The following is a 26250-nucleotide window of genomic DNA, read 5'->3' as shown; positions in this document are numbered from 1 at the left end:
TTAGCATAATTTGTTTGGAAAAGCCTGAATTGTAGAAGTCAGCACTAGACAACAATACCACACTTCCATTTTCACCAGTAAGAAAATTTCAGCAACCATATTACAGAGATTTTAATTGATTATTCAGTTACACTTTCCTAATATTTCATCAATATGACAACATAAAAGTTAAATTAAACAAAGCCCGCTATATTCCTAAATTGCAATTTTAATTTTCCAATGTTGTTAATGAATAGTGAGTTTATAAAAATCAGAATTAGCACTAATGAAAAGAGCCACTTTCCTGAATAACTCCAGTTCATCTAATCACAGATAGCACTAGCACAATGATTAATTGCATTAATAACACTTTAATTATGGTAGGGGGAGCGGACGAGAGAGAGAGAGAGAAATGTTTGTAGGTTGACAATAAATCTTCAGAGAATTTTAATAGAGGTTTGATTGGGATCAGAAAGATACATGTCCTAGATAATGAATCTATAACTTCACGCAACGTAGTTGTAGCTATGTTGGTCCCAGGATATTAGAGAGAGAAGATGGGTGAGGTAATATGTTTTACTGGACTAACTTCTGTTGGTGAGAGAGGCAAGGCTGTCTCTTTCATCAACAAAAGTTGGTCCAATAAAAGATATTACACCTCACCCATCTTGTCTCTCTCGAACTTCTCAGACATGGATAATTGAATTTAACTCAAAGGAGCTTTGCTGGGTAAAAAGAAATCCTTTGATATTTTTGTTTAGTACTTGCACTCCTAAAGGTAAGCAACACTATAGTGAAAATAACTCTATTTTTATATTTATCCAAAGCAATCATAATAACTTTTAGAGTAATGTAAAGCATTCTGATAATTTGTTTAAAACAAAATTTGTCTCTATACCAAACAAATTATGATATATATTGTAGTAGATATTTTCCACAGTAAACACTGACAGATTCTTCAAAGTTGAATATACTATACCAGTTCAACTATAAGACCTTACATTTTTTTCTTGAAACCATGTTTATTCTCTATTTTAAGCATTTAATTACAGAATCAGTGTGTGTATCATTATTTTGCCTCTCAGCTACATAAAATTTTTGACAAACGAAGCCCTGATAGACAAAGAGATACTGTTTTTACCACCTTGTAAACTTCCAATAAACAGAAAACAGACTTGTCAAGAAATCGGAGATATAATCAAGCACTATATAATTTACTAAAAATAATCCATAGGATTATTTTGACAAGGAACAAATCATTATAAACTGTTTTTGCCAGTCAAGTTCTCATTGGGTCCCTCAAGTGAGCCTAAATGCCCAAAAATCATGTTAGATGGAATTTGCTGTCTACTGTGCACACTCACTTTACTTGATGAATTAGTAAAGTCTACACAGTTGCACCAATCATACACTGGAATTTTAAAGAATCTTGTGATCATAATAATAAAAGGAAAGTTGTAATAGAATAATACAATAGAAGCAATAATACAAACAAAGTTTTATCAGCATGTTCTGATGATGTCAATAAATCATGACACCAGAGCTTAAGGCCTCAATTCAGCAAAGCACTTAAGTATGTGCTTAACTTTAAAGTTGACAGGATTTAAGACATGCTTAAAGGTACGCATATGCTTACATTCTTTGCTGTATAGCGATGATTTTCTGAATCAGAGTCTAAGTGGTGTTTTAGCAGAACGCCAAGGCTGAATGTTTTTGCTCAGAAATATTTTTCATAACATACTAGTATATTTCAACCTAAATTATATTTCTATAAACTGGATTCACACCACATCATTATTATTTATCTCGCTGTCATTACAGGTGAATACCAAACTTTAAAAGCAGCAAAGGCCAAGATGTGTATCATGTATCAGGAGCAAACGATTTTCTTTTTTCCCTCACATTTACACAGGATGAACACAGTACTGTTACTTGAACTTAATAAAAACTGATGAACTTTTCTGATCTACATGTTTAATAAATCAAACCAATATTAGCCATAATTTCACATCTGAATTTCCAGTAATTTGTTTCTCGATTTGCTTTTATCTACAATTTTGGCAGTTTAGTCTTCACCATACACATTTTAAACCATATATAGTTTCAGTTTAGAAAAACAAAACACTTACAATAATATAGATACTCTTTCCAGTTCCTGTTGGTCCCACAAATATAGAAGGTTTTTGATGCACTGTCAGCAACTCCATTAACGCAGAGTATCGAATAGTATCCAGAGTTGGAACAATGATTTCATTAAACATCATATCTCGAGGTATGGGAGGAGCTGATTTGAGTGTTTCCACCCAGGGTTCCCATAATCCTGCTCCCTGTTTTAAATGATATGAATATTCAAACATTTAATAGTAAGCAGTAAAACCAAAAAGGTCTGTATTAATATAGTGAATTGTACTATAGATGAACACTTATAGGATAATCACTACTAAAAGTTGTTATTTTCATGTTTGTTTTAGTATCAAAAATTGTACTAAACTTAACTAGTTTTGTGCTTTCAATTAAATATAGAGAACCAGCTGTTGCTTATATGAGCAAAGACATAGAAATAAAGATTTTGTCCTAAAGAAAATAAACAATTACTGGAACTTTTCAGGACAATTTCTCACTAGAAAAATAATAATAAATTTCTTACCTGATAATTTTCTCTCTTTTAGCAACTTCTCTCCTAATTCATCACTAATATGTGATACCTTTCTGTGGAACTCAGAGTCCAATGTGGCTGAAGTCTCCAGGACTAAGCCCCACCCTCCATCTCAAGCCACCAGAAGACTTCGTTAAAGGTGCAGAAATACTCCAGTAACCAATTATTGTCATTATGACAACAATTTGTAATTATTGACTAGCCTTAAGGAAATTATTATGTGCAAGTCTCCCTTTAGAGAAAGATTTCAATATGTTAACAAATCATATTCCTGACATTTACCAGACTACCAGAGTGAGATGAATAGAGAGAAGTTGCTAACAGAAAGAAAATTGTCAGGTAAGAAATTTCTCATTCTGCTGCACAACTTCTCTCCTCATTCATCACTAAAGGAAAACACTGAATAGTGAATCACAGAAATAGACAAAAAAAAGGATGAGCAGAGTTTTAACTATTATCAGAGTAGAATAATAGACAGAAATATGAATTATCCCCATATAGAGCAAGATATTTGCAATTTAAGGAATTTTATGTGAAGCCACACGACAACACCTTTCTATCAAACGATGCCTCTGCAGAGAAATGGAGCCTACTTTGCAAACCTTTCCCAGATGAGGTTCATATACTTTTCCACACAGTACCACTGGGGAACTTATAGAGGGAGCATTAACTCCTTCTTCAGGATTCCCAGATGCTTACCATGCCAACTGGTGCAAGATTTTAACAGATTGTCTACAACAACTTTGAAGCCCTCAGGTTCTGGCATTTTGGACACAATCAGTTGAACAGGGTACAACTGGCAAATGTATTCCATACACTTGAGATATATCTTCAGAACTCCAGGAATAATTATTTATGACACAACCTTCTTAAGGGGTAGTAAGGATTGCTACTCTTAAGAGCTGGGTGAAACCTTAATATGGCTTGAGCTAAAACCTCTTTAAACTGATGCATCCACCATTTAAGTCAATTGTAAGAGACAGTTTAGGGGCCACACCTAAAACAAAGCCTAACAGAGTCTTTCCAGAAACTAGCAACAGTTAGGCAAAGGGTTCAACTGGGTATTGAGACCAGGTGGGTATAGGATTGGGATGGGGAGAGAATACACAGAAACTGAAAACAGACTGAAAGAGACACATGAAGGAACAGCTGAAATATGTGGCTTATCCTGGAAGAAACCTGGGGAAAGGTTTTTTGTGTTACAATGTAGGCTGAAACGTGTGTTCTTGGTGTAGTGAGCAAAAGAAGCCATTTCCTGCTACTTGGTTCAGAGACACAGAACTTTGTACATTATTTGTAAACACAAAACTGCATCAAAAATATCTATCACCAATTTCTATTCCAAACTGCTCAATTAGAAAAGGGTCAACAGTACAAAATGAGGGTCAACAGTATAAAATGATGGGAGAACTATTTTCCAATAATTGTGGAAGGAAGAATTTACCTGGAAGGTTTCTGGAACTATACACTGAAAAATTATGAATGTTTCTCTGATCATGGCACTAACTGACATTTTATCTATGAATGTATACATATGCATAACTTGTGACCTGAGCCTTGCTGTAACAACTAAGAACCTTTTCTTAAGACTCTGGATGCAGAAGATACAGCAAAGGGAAGAGTCTTGTATAGGAACTGTGAGCTCTCAGACACAAATGCTCTTTGTCTTTGTCATAATGATGATTTTGTTGGTTTGAAGGAAAACTTAATCTGGGTTTCTTTGGAAGTTTCTGCAGATTTTTCCCTTGGGTTAGGGTAAAGCTATCTTTTTGGATACCCTTGGAGTTAGTAGTTACCAAAGGATTGCTATGCTAGATTTCATGGTGAGGGTTGAGGCTTCCTGCTATCTCAGCTACTAATTTCTCTACTGTTTCCCAAAAAAACTGCTCCCCTGCACATTTGGATGCACAAAATACCAGTTTAGGATGACTGATTGCTATTCATGGGTGTAGCACAGCTTTCTTAAGCTATCAATTTTTAGAAGCCATTGCTCTGGTTACAAATCACATCAATGATCTGACCAGGGCAGAATCCAAGACATCTCACTCCAAGCAAGGATCATACTTCCCAGATCAGGGATAGGCAACCTATTGCACACGTGCCAAAGATGGCACGTTAGCCGATTTTCAGTGGCACTCACACTGCCCAGATCCTGGCCACTGGTCCAGGGGCTCTGCATTTTACTTTAATTTTAAATGAAGCTTCTTAAACATTTTAAAAACCTTATTTACTTTACAAACAACAATAATTTAGTTATTTATTATAGACTTATAGAAATAGGCCTTCTAAAAAAGTTAAAATGTATTAACTGGCACACAAAACCTTAAATTACAGTGAATAAATGAAGACTCAGCACAGCACTTCTGAAAGGTTGCTGACCCCTGCCCTAGATCCTGGCCACCACTTGCTTGCCATCAAGAAGGGTTCCCTTACCAAGTATATGAAAAACCTTTGCTCTGAATGGCTATATCTGATGCCTGTGTTGAGACTTCCTATGGTGGAGTCATGGTTTTGGATGGGGAGGTTGAGTCCCTAGCACAGCTTTCCAACTCAAAGCAGCATGACCTCAAAAAGGTTGGTGGCTTTTGGCAGCATGGCACAGTTCATCCTGACAAGCCCCATGGCCTGGCAGAGCAAAGATCTGTAGCTTGCAGTAGGAAGGCATAGCTCACCCTCTGAGGTTCCCAAAAAGCTATCTACAGCACCTCAAGGACTTGTTTCAATGTTTGCATGGCTTCTCTTCTGCTGAGATGAGGAGCAGAGAGATTCCACTCGAGGGGTACTGTATTGGAGAAATCAGAGGGTTAGAGCCTCAATATTCCACTGCTTCCTCAGCTGATGAGAGGCAGCAAAGATGCAGGAACTGAAATGAAGCCATTACTGCAAGAAAATGAATTAAAATTAAAAAATTATAAAACCAAGTGGTTGGTACAAACTGAACTGCTAACTTGTTCCACCACCAGAAGTAGAAATTCTGGTGACCTGAGTTGATTGGCAGAGCTTAGTCCTGGAGCAACAACAATGGACTGCCTCTGAATTTCACAGGTAGGAGGTATTGTTACCCATTCATAATGAATGAGAGAATCTGTGCGACAGAACTGATACCATATAATCTTCAAAAAAAGATTACTTCAGAATGGGTGTCCTCATTTTGTTTTGTAATCCTCACCTTTTTGACAAACCGATAGTCATAAATTGTTCCCTCTGTAGGAAATGGAACTGTGAAGGTCTTTGAGGATAGTTGGTCAATACCACTAAGCAATTTATATTTTTCTCTTGTTTCTTCACTAATTGGTCCATCAAGTATTTCTCGCACAATCTTGTCAAATTTTAGTCGATCATCTTCCTTACAGCTACCTCCTACAGACCAGATCAGTGAAAACAGGAAAATACCCTAGAATGGGGGTGGAGAGAATATAAAGTAGTTCTTCAGTAGCTGTGTATTACAATATGCCTATCCTTTGCCTACTGAAATCAATGAGATCTTTGCCATTGATTGCGGTAGAAGCCAACTGGGTCAAATGTCTTAACATATAAATTAACATATAATAAAAATATTACAGAAGTAATGAAATATGACAGGGAATGTATTACACAGATATGACAGCTCAATCTGTGTTCTCTTGTAGTTTCCAGTACTTGAGAAAGCCTTTTATAGGAATGCAACATGTGATCATATTTATTCATAGGCTTGTTCTTATAAAACAGCAATTCATTTCTTTATCTGCTGAAAACATATAAAGGAGCTTAGCCTTCTGACTCAAGGAGCTTACATTGTTAAATAAATAATACAATATCAATATTTCACTAGGTGGCCTTCTATGGGCCCTATTCATCATTGCCTTACTTCCCCTTTGCACCAGCTAAGGTCCCAATCCTGCAAACACTTAGAGATATGCTTAACTTTACTCTCATGATTGAAATCAATAGAACTACTCACAGCAATAAAGTCAAGAGTGGGCATAATTGTTTGCAAAATCAGGCTTTCAGTGGGTGCAAAGGGGCTGGAGAGCAGGGTAAAGCTCCCTACTGGAAATATCTTTGGTGAAGAAGATCCCTGAATAGGAGAATGTCAAGCTGCTGCCCTTCTGTCCTGGACCGGCACCTGGCACTATAGATTTACCTTTGAAAACATTTTTTCATATTTTATTTTCAATATCAGACCACATTATGTATAATGAAAATTCTTTTGTTAGTTAGTTAAGGATCAATCATTCAAAGATCAATCTATATCTATCATCAGCTGGCCAAAAACACCCTTATAAATATTCTGTCAAAAATAAGTTACCATTACAGCTGGTTAAAGAATGTATTTTATTTTGAATGAAAAAATTCAAATTTTCATCAAATTTTCATCAGACACTTTCTGGTTTTTTTATTTTGATATTTCCATGAAAACCTGACAAATTTTGACACAGACAGAAATGTTCTCATTAAAATTTCCATTTTGTCAAAAGCCATTTTTTGTTGTAAAAAAGTTTCAATGAAAACATTTCAACCAGCTCTAATTACTACTGCGTAATATTGATAGCACACTGGGAAACTGGAGTAAATGATAAATTAAAACGTTTTCAAAAGATTCATCAGCATGACCACAAAAAATGTGTGAACTATGGGCCACATCCTCAGCTATCATAAATCAGCATAACTCCTTTGAAGTTAATGGAACTATGTTGATTTATATCAGCTGAGGATTTTACCCTTTGTCTACTATAACAATTGCATCTGTGTAAGCAACAAAGAAGCTCTATGGCTAGGAAGAACCTCATGCCAAAATCTTCAGTAATAGCGTCCAGTATCATAATCAAAACAATTTGTATCTTGCAAAATTGCTACTGTACAATCCATGTGTTTGGAGGTAGAGAATTGGTAATATTCACTGCACAATGTAGCACAGAACTGAATAGTATATGAACAGGTTCTTATCTACTTATAAATACAGTATCAACCTGTAGTTATATTTAGAATGTACTGAAAGCATGGAAAAGACACTATGGTAGATACTGGTGATGTAGGTTTGTGATCAGGATTTGGGATGGAGAGGTGATGTCTCATTTTTGCACTGTCTATATGAGTATTATACCCACTCATCCCAAAGAATGCTTGAAGGGTTATACTTTCTCTGCCTCCACCAGCAAAGCAGAAAAAAGAAGTGCAGCAGATGGTCCTATTCCAGGAAAGCTCCCCATGTTATTTTATATACTTCTTTCTGTTTAAACCTCCAAAATTTTGGTTCCAGAGAAGGAAAAGGAAGAAAGAGTGAACTGCTCACTAATGTGTAATAATTGGCTTGAAAAACCAAGAAATTACAAGGAAAGGAGAGAAAGCTAAACCAGTAATTATGTCTACATTGCAGGATTATCCTGGGCTCACACTGAGCTTGTAACTAACTTCCCACACCACCCAAACCGTCTTCATACAAAACCCTTATGCCCAGGCTTACATGTGCTTTGAACTGGGGCATAGGTTACAGCCTAGATTTTCCTTTAAGGTAGGCTCTGAACACTTACTTTGAATTCAAGATGAAGCTAACGTCTGGATAGCAAAGCTTAGGTTTTGATAGTCCTCCACAGATCTCAAGCCTGCATTTTCCTGCTCTTCTACCTACTCATTTCCCACTTCTTTTGTGCACTGGAAGCTACCTGCTGGTTTATATACACCTGATCAGTGTTTAACCCTTCATTCCACATGGTTTGCTCTATTTCTGCAGTATTCAGCTCACCTCAGCCAAACAGTTCTAGAAGCTTCCACCTCAGCATGCTGCTAGCTGGCCAGAAGATCATATCAGGGTTCTGGTTAACCTCTGGTGTGACTAAGCAAAGAACATGATTTTGAGAGATGTACTCAAAATCATCACTGGTATGAAAACATCTCAAAGAGGTTTGTTGAGGTGAGGCTCAAGAGGACTACTGTATAGTGAAGGGATCACATTAAAAACTTAAATATGGTCTACAACAAGGCAAAGGATGGGAACTGCAAGTCTGGCAACTCCCCATCTACCTGCCCTTACAAGGAGTCTGACCAGGTGCCTGCCACAGTCCCAAATATAGAGCCAGATGCTATATAACTTATTAACAGTTATTATAGTTACTATTTCAGTAAAATAAACATGAAAGACTAAAAGACATTAATTAAAAAGTACCTAATACGGAGGTAACAATTTTTCCCAGACAGATTTTACAGGATGTTTATTTTGATCCATTCCTGGCTATAAAGTTCAATTTGGGACTTACCAGTTTATGTGTTAAAAAGATAAATGTTGCCTACCTTAAGCCAAGAGAAAACATCACGTTCACTCATAGCCTTAATTTTGGCCTCGTCAGCAAACTCATCCATCATGCAGTCCATTAGATTCATCAAGGATCGAACTAAGTTTGCGTCTGAAGTAGGAGACAATTCCTGAAATAACAGAAATGTTCTCTATGGCACATATATTTAACTAATTGAAAATTGTACATTTATTTATTACTTAGTAGAGACATGACAATAATCCTCTATGGCGTATGTGCCAAAAACATATACTAGAGCAAAATAAAAATATAAATGAAAAAGACCATTCACAGGACAGAATTCCAAATATACATTATCTAAAAAAAAAATAAACATATGCTGATAATGTTCCTTTGAAATCATTTGCCTGTTTGACACTTTTGAATTACCGCACTCATAAATTTGTTTTGCATCTCATAAAAGCATTCTTTACCCTACCTTTGCACATTTTCTAATGAACTCAATAGAAAGTGGGACCATTCGGTCAAACAAGCCTACTATAAATTCTTTATGCATAGAGCTGACTCCAGGTGGCATTAGATTTAGCCAAGACACCAACAGTGGTCTCCAGCCTAACATGTGAGGCTCCATATAAATCATGCCACATCTAGAAACCTACAAAAAAAAAGAAGTATATCTATTACCTTGTGTTACCTCTGTAGTTTTTCCTGCTGAGAAGAGCCTTAAATAATATCAAATGTTGTACTATCCAGATTCTGAAGTCATTAGAAATTGGTTACAATTATACTATGCTGAACATAGAGATACATACATAGCACTCCTCTTGTCAGAGTGTGCTTTGGTGAATTCTTCACCACTGACTGACCTGGTAGGGAAAGTAGGAGTATTTGCTTCTTCAACCAATTTAGACCACAATAATCATTTACAGCAGAGCATAAATCAACAACTAGTAGCACCCAGCCTGCCCTCTTATTGTTGATCTTTTATTTAATTTTAAATCAAAGTTCCTGATTATGCCAGATATCCTGTTGGGCCTCCAATATTATATGAGCTACAGCTGATTGCACTTGCAGACTGGCCATGAGGCGGAAGCTCACGCCTCCCCGTTATCCATCTGGTAGGTGCAGTTAGATAGTGAGCCAGAGGTCCATTGATCTTTGGTTTTACCAGAATTTGCCTGGTGGTTAATTTAAAGATTTGCTGTTTCTTTTTCCTTGTCAGAAATTCAAAGGACCCTGAAAGCTCCAGGTATGCTTTAAGGGACGTACATAACTTATTTCAGATAACATTCTTTGTCATTATCAACAGCTTAAGAGTAATTGCTACAAAATGTTTTATTTTTTTTTAAAAAGTTGCATAAACACAAACTGTCACACAGGACATTGTTAATGCAAAGAAATTGGAAAAGACGCTCCTTCACAATATTAATTTGCCACAAGGCTTCCGAATATAATAGACTATATTTGATAACCACTTCCAAAAATGGATACTTACAGTAGCAGGGGAAGCAACTTCTAAATCCATTGGTTCAAAAATAAGGCTCATTTGCTGTGACATCTGAATGATCTCTCCACTCATGAGACATAGTTTCTTGTTATCATCCAGCACAGTATTCATATTCTCAATCCATACTGCATCTACTGGTCCATCAAAAATCAACCATTTCCTGTCTGGTGTCTGGTTTACAGAAAATATTTTGAAAGATTATTTAGCCAAGTAAATTTGGAATATTTTAGATCTAGTATATTTCCATAAATCATATTTCTCTGAAAAAGTGCTGAAAGCAAGGTTGTTACATTCAGAATTCATTCTTGGAAAATGAGCATAACATATGAATATTATGTAGTCTTAAAACTTTTACAAACATATACTCTGGTGGTCCTTAAAAGTTTGCTACCTTTAGGCTACATTCTGCCACTCTTACTCAGGCTGAGCAGTACATTATTCCTCACATAGTGTAACTGATCCAGATTCTGATATTTTTGCTCATGATGAGCAGCATCTTGAAATCAATTGAACTACTAATAGAGTGTGTTTGGACTCAGCATGAGTAAGAAGATCCCAGTCTTACACATAGGTGTCAATGGGACTATTTGAGGAGTAAGATATACTCAGTATGACTAAGTGTGCAGAATCAGGCCCATAGTAAGATACTACACAACATGTGTAAACAACCATGAGCAGTATTCAGGGTATTTCCTGTGGGAAGTATAGGGAAGTACAAAAAGCCCACTTCCACAAACACGTGTGTAACTTGACTCACGTGAGTAGTTCCATCAACTTCAATAAGTTACTAATATGCTTCTGATATGCTTAAGTTTATACAGGGTCACAATCTAATACGGCAGATACTTGAGGTAACTTGCTCTTCATGCGCCAGATCCACCTCTCATTGTAGTCAAGGCAAAGATCATGAAGCTGTTTCCACTGAGTCAACGGCAATACTTTCATTCACTTCAGCAGTGTAGGGGTAGAGCCAATATTTGGTAAAATTGCCAAAGTTTAAGGGATACCACATATAAGACTTAAATATTCATTGGAATACAAATGACCATATATAACATCTATTAACATTCCTAAACAGCAGAGTTACTCTTAAGGAACAGTTTCTTCCTGGTCGCTAGACAGGTGTGCTCCCCATGGGAGGTGATGCAAGGAGCCTCCGACAGGAGTACTACAGAAGGAGTGCAAGAAGTACTTGCTAGGAATGTGCAGAACCAGGACAAATTGTATCACTGCACTCAATTCTTACAGTCAAGGGAGCACAGACTGCTCCTTCCAGCATGACCAATGAGGTCACAGGGCCATGTCTGGCTGCTCAGGGTGTACTAAGCTTCCATAACGGTGTGTAGCAATGTCTCATTACAGGTTATGCATACAAAGCACAATCAAGCCCCTACACATCAATAGTGTATGTCTATCATAGAATTATTTTTTTACATAGATCACAAAATACTTTAATCTTGTGCATACCAAGGAAGAAGCAAATGCTCTAAAGCTCACTGCCAGGATGCCATCCGACCATTCATGTGAGACTGGATCAAACTGTCCATACAGTTGCCCCATGGTTATAGACTTGGGATTTATAACAGTGATCTGAACCTTGTTTTCCTCCATCATCCCCTAGATACACAAAAATAAAATGTATTTGATTCATAAATAGTTTAATTTATAGTGTCATCTATTTTATTTTGGTTTCTCTTATTTTATATAATTACATCTTAAAACTCCTAGTGTTGGGGCCAAGAAGGACAAGAGCTAATCTGTGCAAACTGAACTTTAAAGATGATCTGAAAATATTTTAAAGAAAAATACCCTAACTGTATCATAAGGAGCTGGAAGTCAAATTTTGTAATTAAACAATATCCTGATAAACGAAACTTAAAGAACGGCAGTCTAGTCCAGTGAATGAGGCTCTAGATTGGGAGTTAAATTATCTGGATTCTATTTCCACACCAACTGCATGACCTTAGACAAGTCCCTTGACTTCGCTTTGCCCCAGTTTCCCCATCTCCAAAATGGGAAAATGGTGCCCTCCTTTGTAAAGTGTTTTAAGATCAACAGATGAAAATCACTATGTAAGGGCTAAGCACTATTTTTATTTAAAGTATAATAAATAATAATAAAAATAATAATAATAAAATAATATAATATAAGGAGCTCTAATTTTACTTTTGGTTAACTTAAGTTGACCCTTTTCTTCTGTCTCTGACATGATGTAAACAAGTATCACCTACCCACAAAAGGAAGCTTTTGCAGAGGAATGGAAGCCTATTTTGGAGGTAATAGCAATTAAAAAGGCCAGCCACAGCTCTGTCTAATCTATCATTTTGATTCCTCTTCACACCTGATGCTACTCAGATGGGAAGTCTAATGTGCTTATCTCTGGAACACCACTAGGGTTGGTTCCCATGTTTCTATGGTGCTTGTTTGTAACACTGTAATCAACCACACTAGAGAAACTTCAGTGCAGCTGAAATTACCAGAACTTTGTGATGATGATGATGATTTATTTGTATTATGGTATCATTTAGACATTGTTGTTGGCACTGTATATACAAAGAGGCAGTCCCTGATCCAGAGAACTTCCTGTTTCCCCTCACACCAGAAATTAAATTTGACCAAATCAATTAATGTAATTTTCTGGTTGAGTTGTTCTTAGATAACAGAATGTATAAATGATGGTAATGAAGGCCTACAGAACTATACTTCTCTTCTGATGCCCAGGCTAATGTATGTGGTTCAGGTCTTCTTTGGGATTAAAAAGCAATAGGAGTAGAACACCTTGTCTCGGAATTCCAGGGGCACCTCCTCCACCACTCCAAGTTCTAGAAGAGTGTTGACCACTTGTTTCAACTTTATCGCATTAAAGGGGCCCTTATAAAGAGATGGGGAAGGAGGATGGAAAGTAGGAAGTGCTTGAAATTGGATAGAATATCTCTTGTTTGTAATTTCTAGGGCCCAGTGATTGTAGGTGATCTTTTTCCAGGTCTCCCAAACATAAAGAAGTGGTTGCCAAAAGGAAGATGGGAGGTATAGATCCTGACATGGTTCTGATGAGTTCTCAACAATGGCATCAAACTTTCTGCTCTGAGATAGGTGCAGGGTGTGCAACAGAGGAGAAAGAGCGTGAGGGCTTCCTACACTGGAACCTCTGCTTTTTCCTCAGTAGTTTTGACAGTAGATTGTAGTAATAAGAGGTAAAGGACTCTGGTTGGTGAAGCTATGGCGTCTGATCTGCTTCCTCCTTGGAGCTTCTCCATATGCAGTCAGCAAGTGGAGAGTGGCTCTCAAATCCTTCATGAACATAAAGCTTCAGCAGTTCAGGAATTAAATGAGTCACAACCTTCAAATGGCATGTCCTCGATCGTTGTTTGGACCTTCTTCAGTATTCTGGAATATTGGAGCCATGAAGCCCTGGATACCTCAATGGAAGTGGCCATTAAATATGTTGCCATATCAGACACATCTAGAGCAGCATGTAGAGATGTTCAGGCCACTAACTGCCCTTCAGACATTAGGGAATTTAGCTCCTCCCTTTGATCTTGCGGAAGCTTCTCAATGAATTGTGACACTTTGTTCCAGTTTAGATGGTTGTACTTTGACAGAAGTGCCTGCTGTGATCTATTTAAAAGGCACACCTGGAGATTAGCTGAGGAGGAAATCTTCCTACTGAATAAATCACGTTTTTTAGTTTCCTTCTTCCTTGGAATCATTTTTGCAGGTGTATATTGTTTGGGCCTTTCATGCATCAAGTGATCTTGGTACTAGATAACTGAAGACATGTTCAGCTCCCAGAGAAGGAACTAGAGAGTGTCAGTCTGCTTTCTCAGACACAGGTGCTACAGATGCTGGGGTCTGCCACAGATCTTTAGTCGTTCATTGATAGGTAAGGCAAGCCTATTAAGCATGGAGGATGAAGAAGATCTACTACTTTGTAGGATTCTTCAACTCCCTCCATCACAATTACTAAGGGTCTGCCATGTGATGTAAAAGACATTAGAAAAATTCTAAAATAATCCAGCTGGCTAGGAGCAGAAGTCTCCTTGTCTGGACAGGAAGAGGATATTGCTGATGGAATCAGTCAATCTTCCATGTACTGCAAGTGGCTCTTCTTCACTGTCATCATCCTGTTGGTGCTACCTGTGACACTGTAGACACTGACCTTCTTGAGCAGACCTACACTGCCATGTAATGGAGGGAGATCAAATTCAGGAGAAGGTGGCAGCGGAGGAAGGTTTTCTAGTTGGTTGCATACTCCAAGGAGCCCCATCATGCCTAGATTGTATGTGGTAAAGACAAGGGACTGAGGTCCATGGGAGTGGATACCAAGGTGAATATCCCTCACAAGATCCCTGAGGTCTGTTCTTGAAAGGATGATTCCTGGATTCCCTATCAGACAGCACTGTTTGCAATAGTAAGGTGAATGACTGTAGAATACCTCCCCCTAATGTTCATAGAGGGAGGAAGGATATTTCTTTCCAGGGGAGAGCTATTCAGTCTGGAATCATAGAGTGCTCTCAAATCCCCCCTCAACAACCAGAGCAAGAGTGCTCATAGATACCACGGCATCAGTAGTGAGTGGAACTAAGACAGAAACACCATCAGTGGCCTTAGAAGAGCAATGACGACTCCGGTAGTCATCTTTGCCACAAGATCATTCAGTACCAAGAAAGTCTTTCTACCAAGAAAGTCAATGCCAGAAACATTTGCAACATGGAGGTCAACACCAGATTCCTGAGCACTGAGGTTACTGGTACCAAGCATGCCAGTGTCACCATCACCCCCAGTACTAAAGGGTCAGTAATGGGAAAGTGCCAACTGCTATTTCAAGAGATACCATGGGTACCATGTGACCAAATTGTGCCAAAGTATGAGAAGGACTTGATGTGAGCCATCAACTGTCTTTCAGCTGAGCAACATGAGATAATATAGCATCATGGTGCGCTTTTTGCATCACTTTAGTACAGGGGTGAGCAAACTATGGCCCACGGGTCAAATCCAGCCTTGTCTGCCCTGGCCCTGTGCCACTCTTGGAAGCGGCTGGCACCGCGTCCCTTAAACCCCTGGGCGGAGGGCAGAGGGCTCCATGTGCTGCCCTCACCTGTGGGTACCTCCCCCTGCAGTTCTCATTGACCAGGAACAGGGAACCACGGCCAATGGGAGCTTTGGGGAGGTACCCACAGAAAAGGGCAGCGCGCAGAGTCCTCTATGCCCATCCCAGGTGCCACAGAGACATGGTGCTGGCTGCTTCCAGGAGCGGCATGGGGACAGGGCAGGCAGGGAGCCTGCCTTAGCTTCACTGTGCGCCTCTGCCACCCTGGAGCTGCTCAATGTAAGTGGCGACGGGCCAGAGCCTGCACCCCAAACTCTTCCTGCACCTCATACCCGAGCCCCCTGCCCTGAGCCCCTGCCGCACCCCTCCTGCACCCCAACTCCCTGCCCTGAGCCCCCTGCCGCTTCTCTCCTGCACCACAACTCCCTGCCCTGAGGCCCCTGCCGCACCCCTCCTGCACTCCAATTCCCTGCCACACCCTACACCTGTCCAGTACCCCAACCCCTGACCTGAGTCCCCAACCCACTGCCCTGAGCCACCTGCCACACCTCACAACCTTCCTGCACCCCTTGCCCTGAGCCCCCAATCCCTTGCCCTGAGTTCCCTCCTGCACCCTACACTCCCTCCCGCACCCCAATCCCCTGCCCCAGCCCTTCATTCATGGCCCTGCATGCAATTTCCCCACCCAGATGTAGCCCTCGGGCCAAAAAGTTTGGCCACCCCTGCTTTAGTAGATACCAGAATGGGTGACCTGTTCCTGTGCTTGCTCTTGGAATGATGTTCGTTCTTCCTTCCTACCCCTTTCTGATGACTGGGTGGAACAGACCTTGACTGCTTTGCTGGACTCAGTAGTTGAAGGGTTTGATATCTTTGATGAAGAATTAACCTAGAAGCTAATAATGCTGCAGCTTACAGGATCAGTAGCAGATGAAAACTGTTCAGGCATGATGGGATCTTTTTTCTCATGCTCTCAGGAGGCTCTCAATGAGCACTTCAGAAGAAAAAGCTTCACGTAGGCCTCTCACCAATTGCTGCCTTATGAAGGAGACACTTCCTTTTGTTTTTTTTGGAACCTGGAGTCTCTGGAGTTTGCAAGACTTACCTCTGAGCAGGCTGTAAGGCATTCCCAAGGAGAGGAGAACCCTCTTATTCCTGGTCTAGCATTCCCATGGGAGAATCATAGCTTCAGATGGGGGTCAAAGCCCTGGCATGCCTTTCTGACTCAAAGCCCCATGCCCTGGCAGAGCAAGGGTCTGCAGCTCACAGGTGCTGGACCTAGCTCACCTTCTGAAGCTCCTAAAAAGTTGCCTGCGGCATCTGTTGGATGTTGCTCAATGCTTGCAGGGCTCCTCTGCTGCTTGGGGTGGCAGGCAGAGGGAGCCCGCTCAAGAAGCGCTGTGTCAGAGAAACCAAAGTATTAGAGCCTTGGTGCTCAGGTGATTGCTCACATAAAAAGAGGAGAGAAAAGCTATAACATGAAACAAAACTGCTCCAATATAAGAGCAAATAAAAATTAAAGTTACAAAACAAAGTAGTTGGGAGAAACTGAAGTGCTCATTTGTTCCACCACTGGAAGCAGATATTCTGGTGCCAGAGTTGAAGGGTGGACTTAGTCCTTGATCCTTCCAGTAACAACAATGGAGTAGCTCTGTATTCCACATATGAGAGGCCTTACCCATTTGTGATGAATGAGGAAAGAAGCTGCCTCCCAGATGAGGAATCCTTGACAATGTGTGTCTATTGGAACCACATTGCCAGGAAGCCAGTGGCTTCCATACAGGCACAGGGCTTCCATACAGATGTATTATTGGACTCCTGGTTTTTCCTAAGAGGTCAATTCTTTCTTCACCCAACCTGCAGGAACAATTTGGAGGAAACTCCACGTAGGCAAGGACATGGAATTTTCCTTCCACATCCCCCCTCCTGTGGGTATTGTGGACCCTCAAAAAATGTGTCACTACCTTACTGCAAGTTTACAAGTACATTTGTTCTACCAAACACTTTCCTATGTAAGTACTGAATATGCTATAGCATTTGCTTACTTTGAAAACTGTTTTGATCAAAAATATCTGGCAAAATATTTAGTTACCTTTTCACATAAGTCACCCAAAGCTGCTGCCAAAACTCGATAGGCACATGTTTTTCCCCCAAATGGTTCTCCCACTATCATAAAACCATGACGCACAATCATCATTTCAAATATCTGTAAGATCTTCTCAGCAAACATGTCGGTCATTTGCAAATTCATAGCTTCACAGTTCATTTTGATTGCTTCTAGTAAGTCATTGTAATCCGGTTTTGGCAGCTTCACACCAGGAAACAAATCTGAAGTAATGCCCTGCCAGAGAATGAATTACAATGTGTGTTTATCTTATCTTTATAGACATTCAGCATGCACTCCCTTTATCCTGTGACTCTAAACAGATAAATATGTACCTATACTCTTTGACTCAATCACAATACCTAGATACAGTAGTGTTAATTGCGCAATTCATTGCTAACAACTGAATGAGTAAAAATATTTGATTATGTGAAGAAGATGCAGTTCCAAAATATACATGACCAATGGTTTGATGTTCTAACTCATTACTACTATATATTTCATGCATGCCACATCACATATTTAACAGTGTCAACAGAAAGGAAACTGGATCTATGAGATCATATATTTATCTCTAATAAACATTAGCTTTTATCAGAGCAGGCTTAAACTAGTTGGTATGATATACAGTTTGAAGGTTGAGAAAGCAGTTCTGTTTCTTTCTCAATACCTCATAGTAAGTGGAGAATTATTTAAACAATCATTTTAATGTAAAAGTGCAGATCCTACATTTTTACTTCTAGTACTTCACAGAACTGAAGCAAAACAAGAATGATGTTGAACATATTTGAGAGACAAAGAAAAAACAGATACTGCAGGCAATAATTTCATTCCTACAATGTCAATTTACAAAGTTTAGTGAAATTACATCTATAGAGAATCCAACCCACTATTTCAGAAATGACAATCTTCTTATGTTATACCCAGTCACAATTTAAAAACTCACTATTAATGATTTTAGAAAAGGAGCTATTGTGGCCTCTCTCTTTCACCATGTCCAAGAACACTGTTAGTCACTGATGTCAGGGTACAAACAAAGATATCATCCTGACCTGATAAATAATATAAATATACAGTAGCCTGTGCTACCAGCATCTGCTGTAGCAGATACCTGGTTTCAGGGACTGACAGTGACCAGTTTTCCCTCCTCACTTGAGCACAGCAGAATCTTGGGGGAGAAGATGAAAGCTTTCCCACTTAAAGACAATCACACTCCCTACAAAGAGAACAATTTGAGATATCAAGCTTCCCCCAAGGTGAATAGCTCCTCCCCTTTGAAATGTACTTCCCCACATTCCGACTCCATTAGTCATCTATCTCTTTGCTTGCTCTCCTGATCATCAGAACCAAAGTGTTCTGCTTGCCTTCCCATTGTATATTATAGTACTATGCCACTGGATTTTATAATTTAGATAACTAAAGATGAAGAAAAAATATATATTCTCTGTGCCTCAGTTTACCAGTGTTGCCCCCAAATTCCTAAGAGACGGCTCTGTCACACTTTCATACCTCCATGAATTCCCTACCCTGAAAACTTTCCTGTCTTTTTAAGCAGCAAAGAATCCTGTGGCACCTTATAGACTAACAGAGGTTTTGGAGCATGAGCTTTCGTGGGTGAATACCCACTTCTTCAGATGCATGTGACATGCATCTGAAGAAGTGGGTATTCACCCACGAAAGCTCATGCTCCAAAACCTCTGTTAGTCTATAAGGTGCCACAGGATTCTTTGCTGCTTTTACAGATCCAGACTAACACGGCTACCCTCTGATACCTGTCTTTTTAATTAATTCTAAAATAATACAAAAGTAAGTGTTATGGGCCAAAGTTTGAAAATGCACCCACATAATGCAACCTATGCACTTACAAAATGACACATACACCTATCACAAACAGATAAAATTATATTTGCATCTGTATTTTGGATAATCGCATACAAATATCCATGTCTGTGTGTGCACACTCCCACTTTAGCACCACACATTAGCTCAGATTCTCTTTTCCTCTTTTAGCCAGGGGAGCTCTAGTCTGGTATAATTGTAGCCTGTTCCTGCACCAATTGCCTCCCAATACTGGTGTAGGGGCATGTCTAGTCGCATCACAAATAGAGACAAACATGCTTGTGCACTCCACTAATATTCATCTTGTGTGATCCCATAGGGACCACAGACAGACTGCGTAAATTAGAACAGCCACTAAGACACAGGGGCACAATAGCTCCACCCTGAGAAGGTTACAGCTAACTTGCTATGTCCCCCAACCTAGTCCTGCATCTCAGGGCAGGAGAGAATATGGGCCACTTAATCTATTTGACTCTTTTCTCTATTCATTACACTAAAATCTTGGGTGAAACAATAAATTTCCTCATCTAAAAATGGGAATACTATTACTTACCTATCTTATATGATTGTTTGTAAAGTGCTTTGAAATCCTCGAATAGAAGGCATTATAATGTATTATTATGTTATCATTTTTAGTTGGAAAATTGTGTTGGTAATTTACATTAATCTAAACTATTAAAACCAGAAGCAGCATTTCCTAGAAAGAGACTAAATGCATTGCCTGGGGGGAAACTGTTAAGACTAAATTTTAAATTGCTTATAGGTAAGATTAAAGTATTCCTTGGACCATTTGTTTGACATCCTTGCTTTATGCTAATCACATCAATGAGTATCTATAAAAATCTTATCGCATTACTAAAACTACTTTAACTTCTTACCTCAAAAAGTGGTAAATCGTGGGACAAAAACTTAGGCAGGTTTACATCTATAATGGATCTTAGTAGCAAAATTTCTTCATTCTCTGATGGATATTTCAGCTAAAAAAAAAGAAATTACACTGATGCAAATATGTTCTTCATTTATTTTTATGGTTTCAGAAAATAGATGCTTGTTTTACGGGTTGGTTCCTGTTGTACATCTTTGTATTTATTCATGACAGGTTTCAGGTCCACTGACAATACCATATGTTCCAGCTGTAGGTTTATAAACTTACATGAAGTCTTTACAACCTAACACTGATCTTATTGTTTGGGAACTGGCTGTCAGTCCACTTTCATATTAACATTCTGTTGAGAGGTGATGATATGAATTTGACTTTGACATTCTGTATTGCAAAATGCATTCTGGGCTATGTGCCAACTACCTCCAAAGATGGGTAACTTACCATACTATCAGGTAAAGTTAAAGCATTCAGTGCAGTGGACATTCTTATAAGCCTTTACTTTAAAACAGCAGTTCCCAAACTTGTTCTGCTGCTTGTTCAGGGAAAGCCCCTGGCAGGCCAGGCCAGTTTGTTTACCTGCCGCGTCCGCAGGTTCTGCCGATCGTGGCTCCTATTGGCCGCGGTTCGCTGCTCCAGATCAATGGAGCTGCTGGAAGTGGCATGGGCCAAGGGACATACTGGCCGCCGCTTCCAGCAGCTCCCATTGGCCTGGAGCAGCAAATCACGGCCAGTGGGAGTCACGATCAGCCAAACCTGCGGATGCGGCAGGTAAAAAACTGGCCTGGCCAGTCAGGGACTTTCCCTGCACAAGTGGCGGAACAAGTTTGGGAACCACTGCTTTAAAGAGCTCTATCAAGCTATAAAAAAATCTAGAGTGAATATGTATGTACTTCTCTTTTGAACCACGACATATTTATTTACTATTTTTTCTTGTGTATTAGGATATACAGATAGCAGATTAAAAAAGGTAAGCCTGTTACTGAGTAAGTCTAAATATAAAGAGTCAGATTTACAAACATGGACACCTAAGTTATGCCTGCAAAATTTATGCATTCATGCACCGTACAAACCAAACCCACATTTGCACAAAAAAAAACCCAGTTACTAACATTCCATAACTGTTGTTCTTTGAGATGTGTTACTCATGTCTATTCCACATTAGGTGTGTGCGCACTGCGTGCACTACTGCTGGAGATATTTCCCTCAGTGGTATCTCTCGGGTCAGCTTTAGCACCCTCTGGAGCCACGTGCTCATGTACTGGTAGAAGGGGTGCTGAGGGCCATGCACTCTCTCAGTTCCTTCTTGCCAGACAACTCTGACAGAGGGCTAGAGGGTGGGTCATGGAATGGACACATTTTGAAGAACAATAGTAATGGAAGGTTAGTAACCATTTTTTCTTCTTAGAGTGCTTGCTCGTGTCCATTCCGTGTTAGGTGACTCACAAGCAGTACCGCAGGAGGTGGGCTTGGAGTTCATGGACATGCTGATTCCAACACTGCTCTTCTGAATCTTGTGTTATCTCGAACCTGTTGGGTGATGGTGTAATGGGATGCAAAGGTATGCACCGATGACCAACTTGCAGCCCTGCAGATGTTTTGGATTGGCATTTGCATGAGGAATGCTGCTGAAGAGGCTTGAGCTCTCATGGAGTGAGCTGTTAGGATGGTTGGCAACAGAGCATTTGCCTGCTCGTAGCAAGCCCAAATACAGGCAGTTATCCAGAACGAGATCCTCCACGCTGACACCAGAAGCCTCTTAATCCTTTCTGCTACTGTTACAAAGAGTTGTGTGGATTTGCAAAAGGGTTTAGTCCTCCCAATATAGAAGGCACGGGCATGCCTAGCATCCAAAGAATGAAGCCACCGCTCTTCAGAGTTCCTTTGAGGCTTCGGGAAGAAGACTGGGAGGAAAATAGACTGGTTGCTATGGAACTGTGAAACCACCTTTGGCAAGAAGGTCAGGTGGGGGCATAGTTGGACCTTGTCCTTGAAGAATATTGTGTACAGTGGTTCTAACGTAAAGGCCCTGATTTCAGAGACTCTATTGGCTGAGGTGAGCACCATCACAAAGGCAATCTTCTAAGACAGAACTAGGAAAGGGCATGATGCTAGCAGCTTGAACAGAGGGACTGTAAAATTTGACAGGACCAGGTTTAAGTCCCATAGAGGGATCAGCTCATGAACCTGAGGACAGAATCTCTCTAGACCCTTGAGACACCCATATTGAGAAGTGTTTCCATTTGGCCAGGTAGGTAACCCTAGTAGACTGTTTCCTGCCAACTAGCAAGACCTGTTGAACTTTTTCTAAACAGGCCTGCTTCCCTGGGTTCAGCCATGTAACATCCATGCCATTAAGTGAACGGAGGTGAGGTTCAGGTGGAGCAACTGGTTGGGTCTTGTGAGATCAGGTCCAGATGGATCAGGAGCAGAATGGGGAATACTACAGATAGACCCAGTAGCACGCTAAACCAGTGTTGGCATGGCCACGCTAGGGCTACAAGAATAAGTCTCACCTTGTCCCACTTAATTTTCAGGACCTTGTGAAACAGAGGGACTGAGGGAAAAGCAGGGGCCGTGACCACGGAAGCAGGAAGGCGTCAGAGAGGGAGCCTAGACTGTGCCCACACAGTGAGCAAAACTGATGGCACTTCCTGTTCTGCTTGGTGGCGAAGATGTCTACCTGGGTGACCCCCATCTTTGGAAGATGAACCTGGCAATCTCAAGGTGATGGGACCACTTGTGGTAAGAGAAAAAGGATCTGCTGAGGTGATCCACCAGTGCATTTCAGGCTCCCAACAGATGTGACACCTTCAGCTGGACAGAACGCACAGACAGAGGGCCTTCTGACACAGGGCAGAGGATCGACCACTTCCCTGTTTGTTGATCTATAACATGGCTGAAGTATTGTCTGTCTGAACTTGCACTACTCTGCCTGAGACCCAGGAGAGGAATACTTGGCAGGCTAAGCATACAGCCCTGAGTTCCCTGATATTTATGTACAGAGATAGTTCTTCTTGGGTCATAGGCCCTGAATCCTGAGGCAGTCGAGGTGGACTCTCCAGCCTAGGTCTGAGGCATCCAAGACCAGGGACACTGACAGCTGAGGGTCGACAAAAGGTATCCCATTATTATCAGCCTTGGGTCCTTCCACCACTCCAGGGAGGAGAGGACCAAGGGAGGAACAGTGAGCACCGAGTCCAGGTGGTGTCTGTTCAGGGAGTATACTGATGCTAGCCACGTCTGTAGAGGCCTGAGATGCAGCCTTGCATGCCCAACCACGTGGCCATGTGCCCCAGAAGATTAAGGCACGCTTGGGCAGTCGTAACTGGGTATACCTTGACTTGGATACCAGGTCCAACATAGTCTGGGATCAAGCCACTGGAAGGAAGGCTCTGGCCTGGTTTGAGCTAAGCACTGCCCCAATAAATTCTATTATCTGAACCAGAAAAAGAGTCGACTTTTGCTCATTTATCAACAGGCCCAGTGCCCAGAAGGTGGACAGTGCTGATGCTGTTCTGCATGTGAGTCTCTGACAGATCTTTGACCAGCTAGTTGTCATGGTATGGGTAGACATGGAGTCCTTGCCGTCTGAAGAAGGCAGCTACTACCACCATACACTTCCTAAAAACCCAAGGGGTTGCAGACAGGCCAAAGGGAAAAGCAGTAAACTGGTAGTGGCACTGATTTACAAGAAATCTTCTGTGGCCACAAAAGATAGTAATATGAAAGTCCTTTAAGTCAAGAACAGTGTAAAAGTCCCTTGAATCCAGGGAGACCATGTGGAACCTCAGTTTCTTGAGATATCTGTTGACGCAATGCAGGTTCAGAATGGGCTGGAGGCCCCGTTTGGGATTAGGAAATATCAGGAGTAGAACCCCTTCCATTTCAAGTCTTAAGGAATCTCCTCCACAGTTCCCATGCTTAGGAGGGATTGCATCTCTGGGAGAGGAGTTGCTCGTGAGAAGGGTCCCTGAAGAGGGACGGGGATGGGAGGTAAGAGAAAGGGTGTGGCCCATTGTCACTGTACTTAGTACCCAGTGGTCCAATGTTATATGGGACCATGTCGGGCTGAAATGGGACAGACAGTCCAAAAATAAAGAGGAGGCAGGATCTGAAGTGGGAACTGTTATAGTGCCCTCTGGTGCACCTTCAAAAGGCCTGCTTGGACCCCCCAGAGCACCTCTGAGACCCCAGCTGGGAGGCTGAAGTGGATGGGAGTGGTTGGCACCACTTATAACCTCTCTCTTTTCTTTTTTAGGGCTCTGTCTCAGAGGTGGTGCCAAGAAATGAGGTTGCTGTTGAGGCCTGAACTGCTTCCTGGAAGCAGAGGAAGAGTAGAGGCTCAGAGACCTGAGAGTGACTCTGGAGTCCTTGAAGCCATGAAGCCTTGTGTTTGTCTGCTCCGAAAATAGTGAGGAGCCTTCAAAGGGGAGGTCCTGAATGGACAGTTGAACCTTGGAAGGAAGTCCCAAGGCCTGGAGACAAGAACAACGCCTCATAGTGACAGCAGAGGCCTTTGTCCTCGCTGCCACATTTGCTGCATCCAGAGCCACCTGTAGAAAGGTCCTGGCCACATTCTTACCCACCTCCAACAGGGCAGAGAATTCCTGCCTTGAATCTTGAGGCAGAGTCTTTGAACTAGGCCAAGGAATCCCACAGATTGCAATCATATCTCCCCAGCAAAGCTTAGTGGTTGGAGATACACAGTTAAAGGTTACCCACTGAATAAACCTTTCTCCCATCTTTTTTTGTCTTTTTGTTTGGGGGTAGCTCTCATCTAGCCCTGCCTGTCCCACTCGTTGGCTGCTGACACAATGAGGGACCCTGGGGGAAGGTGAGAGTACAGGTACTTGAATCCACTTGCTAGCACATAATATTTCTTTTCTGCCCTCTTTGAGGTTGGGGCAAGGAAGGAATTTGCCAGAGGGCCTTGAGTGGACCCATTACAGTGTGATTAATGGAAAAGACCACTTTGGAGGGAGTTGCTGAAGCCAGAATTTCGAGCAGGCTGTGGGAGATTTCCTTAAGCTCCTCAATTTCCAGCCCCAGGTTAGCTGCTACCTGCTTCAGGAGGTCCTGATATGCCCTGCAGAAGCGAGCTACTGGGCTCTGAGATGGCCTCATCTGCAGAGGAGGCTTGCACCAGATGAGGGGCTCCTTCCTCTTCCTCAGCCACAATGACATCCAAAGAAGACACATCCTGAATGTCATTACTGGACTTGGGGTCTGGTGCCGAGCAGAAAGGACCGGTAGCCTGCCTCTCCAAAGCCACCTAGTAGGAGCAGTGGGAGGGAGGACCCGGTATTGGGGAAAAACCCTAAAGGTTCCAGTATGAATATTGCATAGGCTCCTGCCAGGCTGGCCAGGTGCTGGCAGGTGGAACTGCACTGAAGTCTGGTAGCATGTGGGTTGGGTACCAAATTTGACCCTGAGGTGGCACGTAGGGATTCCCTTCTGACACCACCAAGGAATCCTCCCTTGCTGACCACAGTGGAAGAATACCCCTCGCTGCCTCCCTATGGTATCAAGAGTCCAGGGGGGCAGAATAGAGACGGTCATGACAACAATGGGATCAGGGCCAGTTAGCTCTAGAAGGTGCCAGTGGGCCTGGTGCCAGGAAAGAACTCCCTGCTCCCTCCTTTTTCTGTCGCTGGAGCCAGTGACTGTCCCATCAGATTTGGGGAGACCAGGAGTGACAGTAAGTCCCTGGTCACTGTGAAGGCCTTTGGGGTTGAAGGGATAATCAAGCCGCTGGTACCGTGGTGGCTTCCAGGTGTCAGTGGAGGGTTCTGCACCGAACTCATGCTCTGGGCGGAGTCAACAGTGCCACCATGAGACCGGGGGTGGTGGACTGGCCCGGTGTGGGTCACACTGTGCTGCCTTCCCCATGCTTGTCCTTTTGCTGTACTATCGAGCGCCCTCTGTCTGTGCAGTACTTCTTGTGCTTTTTCCTTGGCACTGGAGATGGTGAATGGTGCTGGGAAGAGTGCAGTGCCAGAGGAGCA

At 41.4% G+C, this 26250-nt stretch overlaps 1 protein-coding gene across 3 annotated transcripts in view; it reads right to left on the bottom strand.

The window, feature by feature from the left end:
* DNAH7 (dynein axonemal heavy chain 7) overlaps positions 1-26250 on the bottom strand; it is a 210256-nt gene that overhangs the window by 117185 nt on the left and 66821 nt on the right. The window contains exons 16-23 of one of the 3 annotated variants that reach the window (XM_030579239.1): positions 20241-20339; positions 17512-17760; positions 11840-11989; positions 10361-10543; positions 9344-9520; positions 8903-9034; positions 5805-6029; positions 2109-2306 (exon numbers count right to left, since the gene is read on the bottom strand). In XM_030579239.1, coding sequence (XP_030435099.1) covers positions 2109-2306; positions 5805-6029; positions 8903-9034; positions 9344-9520; positions 10361-10543; positions 11840-11989; positions 17512-17760; positions 20241-20339 — 1413 coding nt within the window. The remainder of the gene's footprint in view (positions 1-2108; positions 2307-5804; positions 6030-8902; positions 9035-9343; positions 9521-10360; positions 10544-11839; positions 11990-17511; positions 17761-20240; positions 20340-26250) is intronic. The other 2 variants (XM_030579241.1, XM_030579240.1) reach the window with 2 other exon arrangements.

This window comes from Gopherus evgoodei, chromosome 11, assembly GCF_007399415.2.
Source record: "Gopherus evgoodei ecotype Sinaloan lineage chromosome 11, rGopEvg1_v1.p, whole genome shotgun sequence".
Classification (NCBI taxonomy): Eukaryota; Metazoa; Chordata; order Testudines; family Testudinidae; genus Gopherus; species Gopherus evgoodei.
The sequence above is the reverse complement of the archived record's forward strand: the minus strand, read 5'-3'. Positions and strand labels throughout refer to the sequence as shown.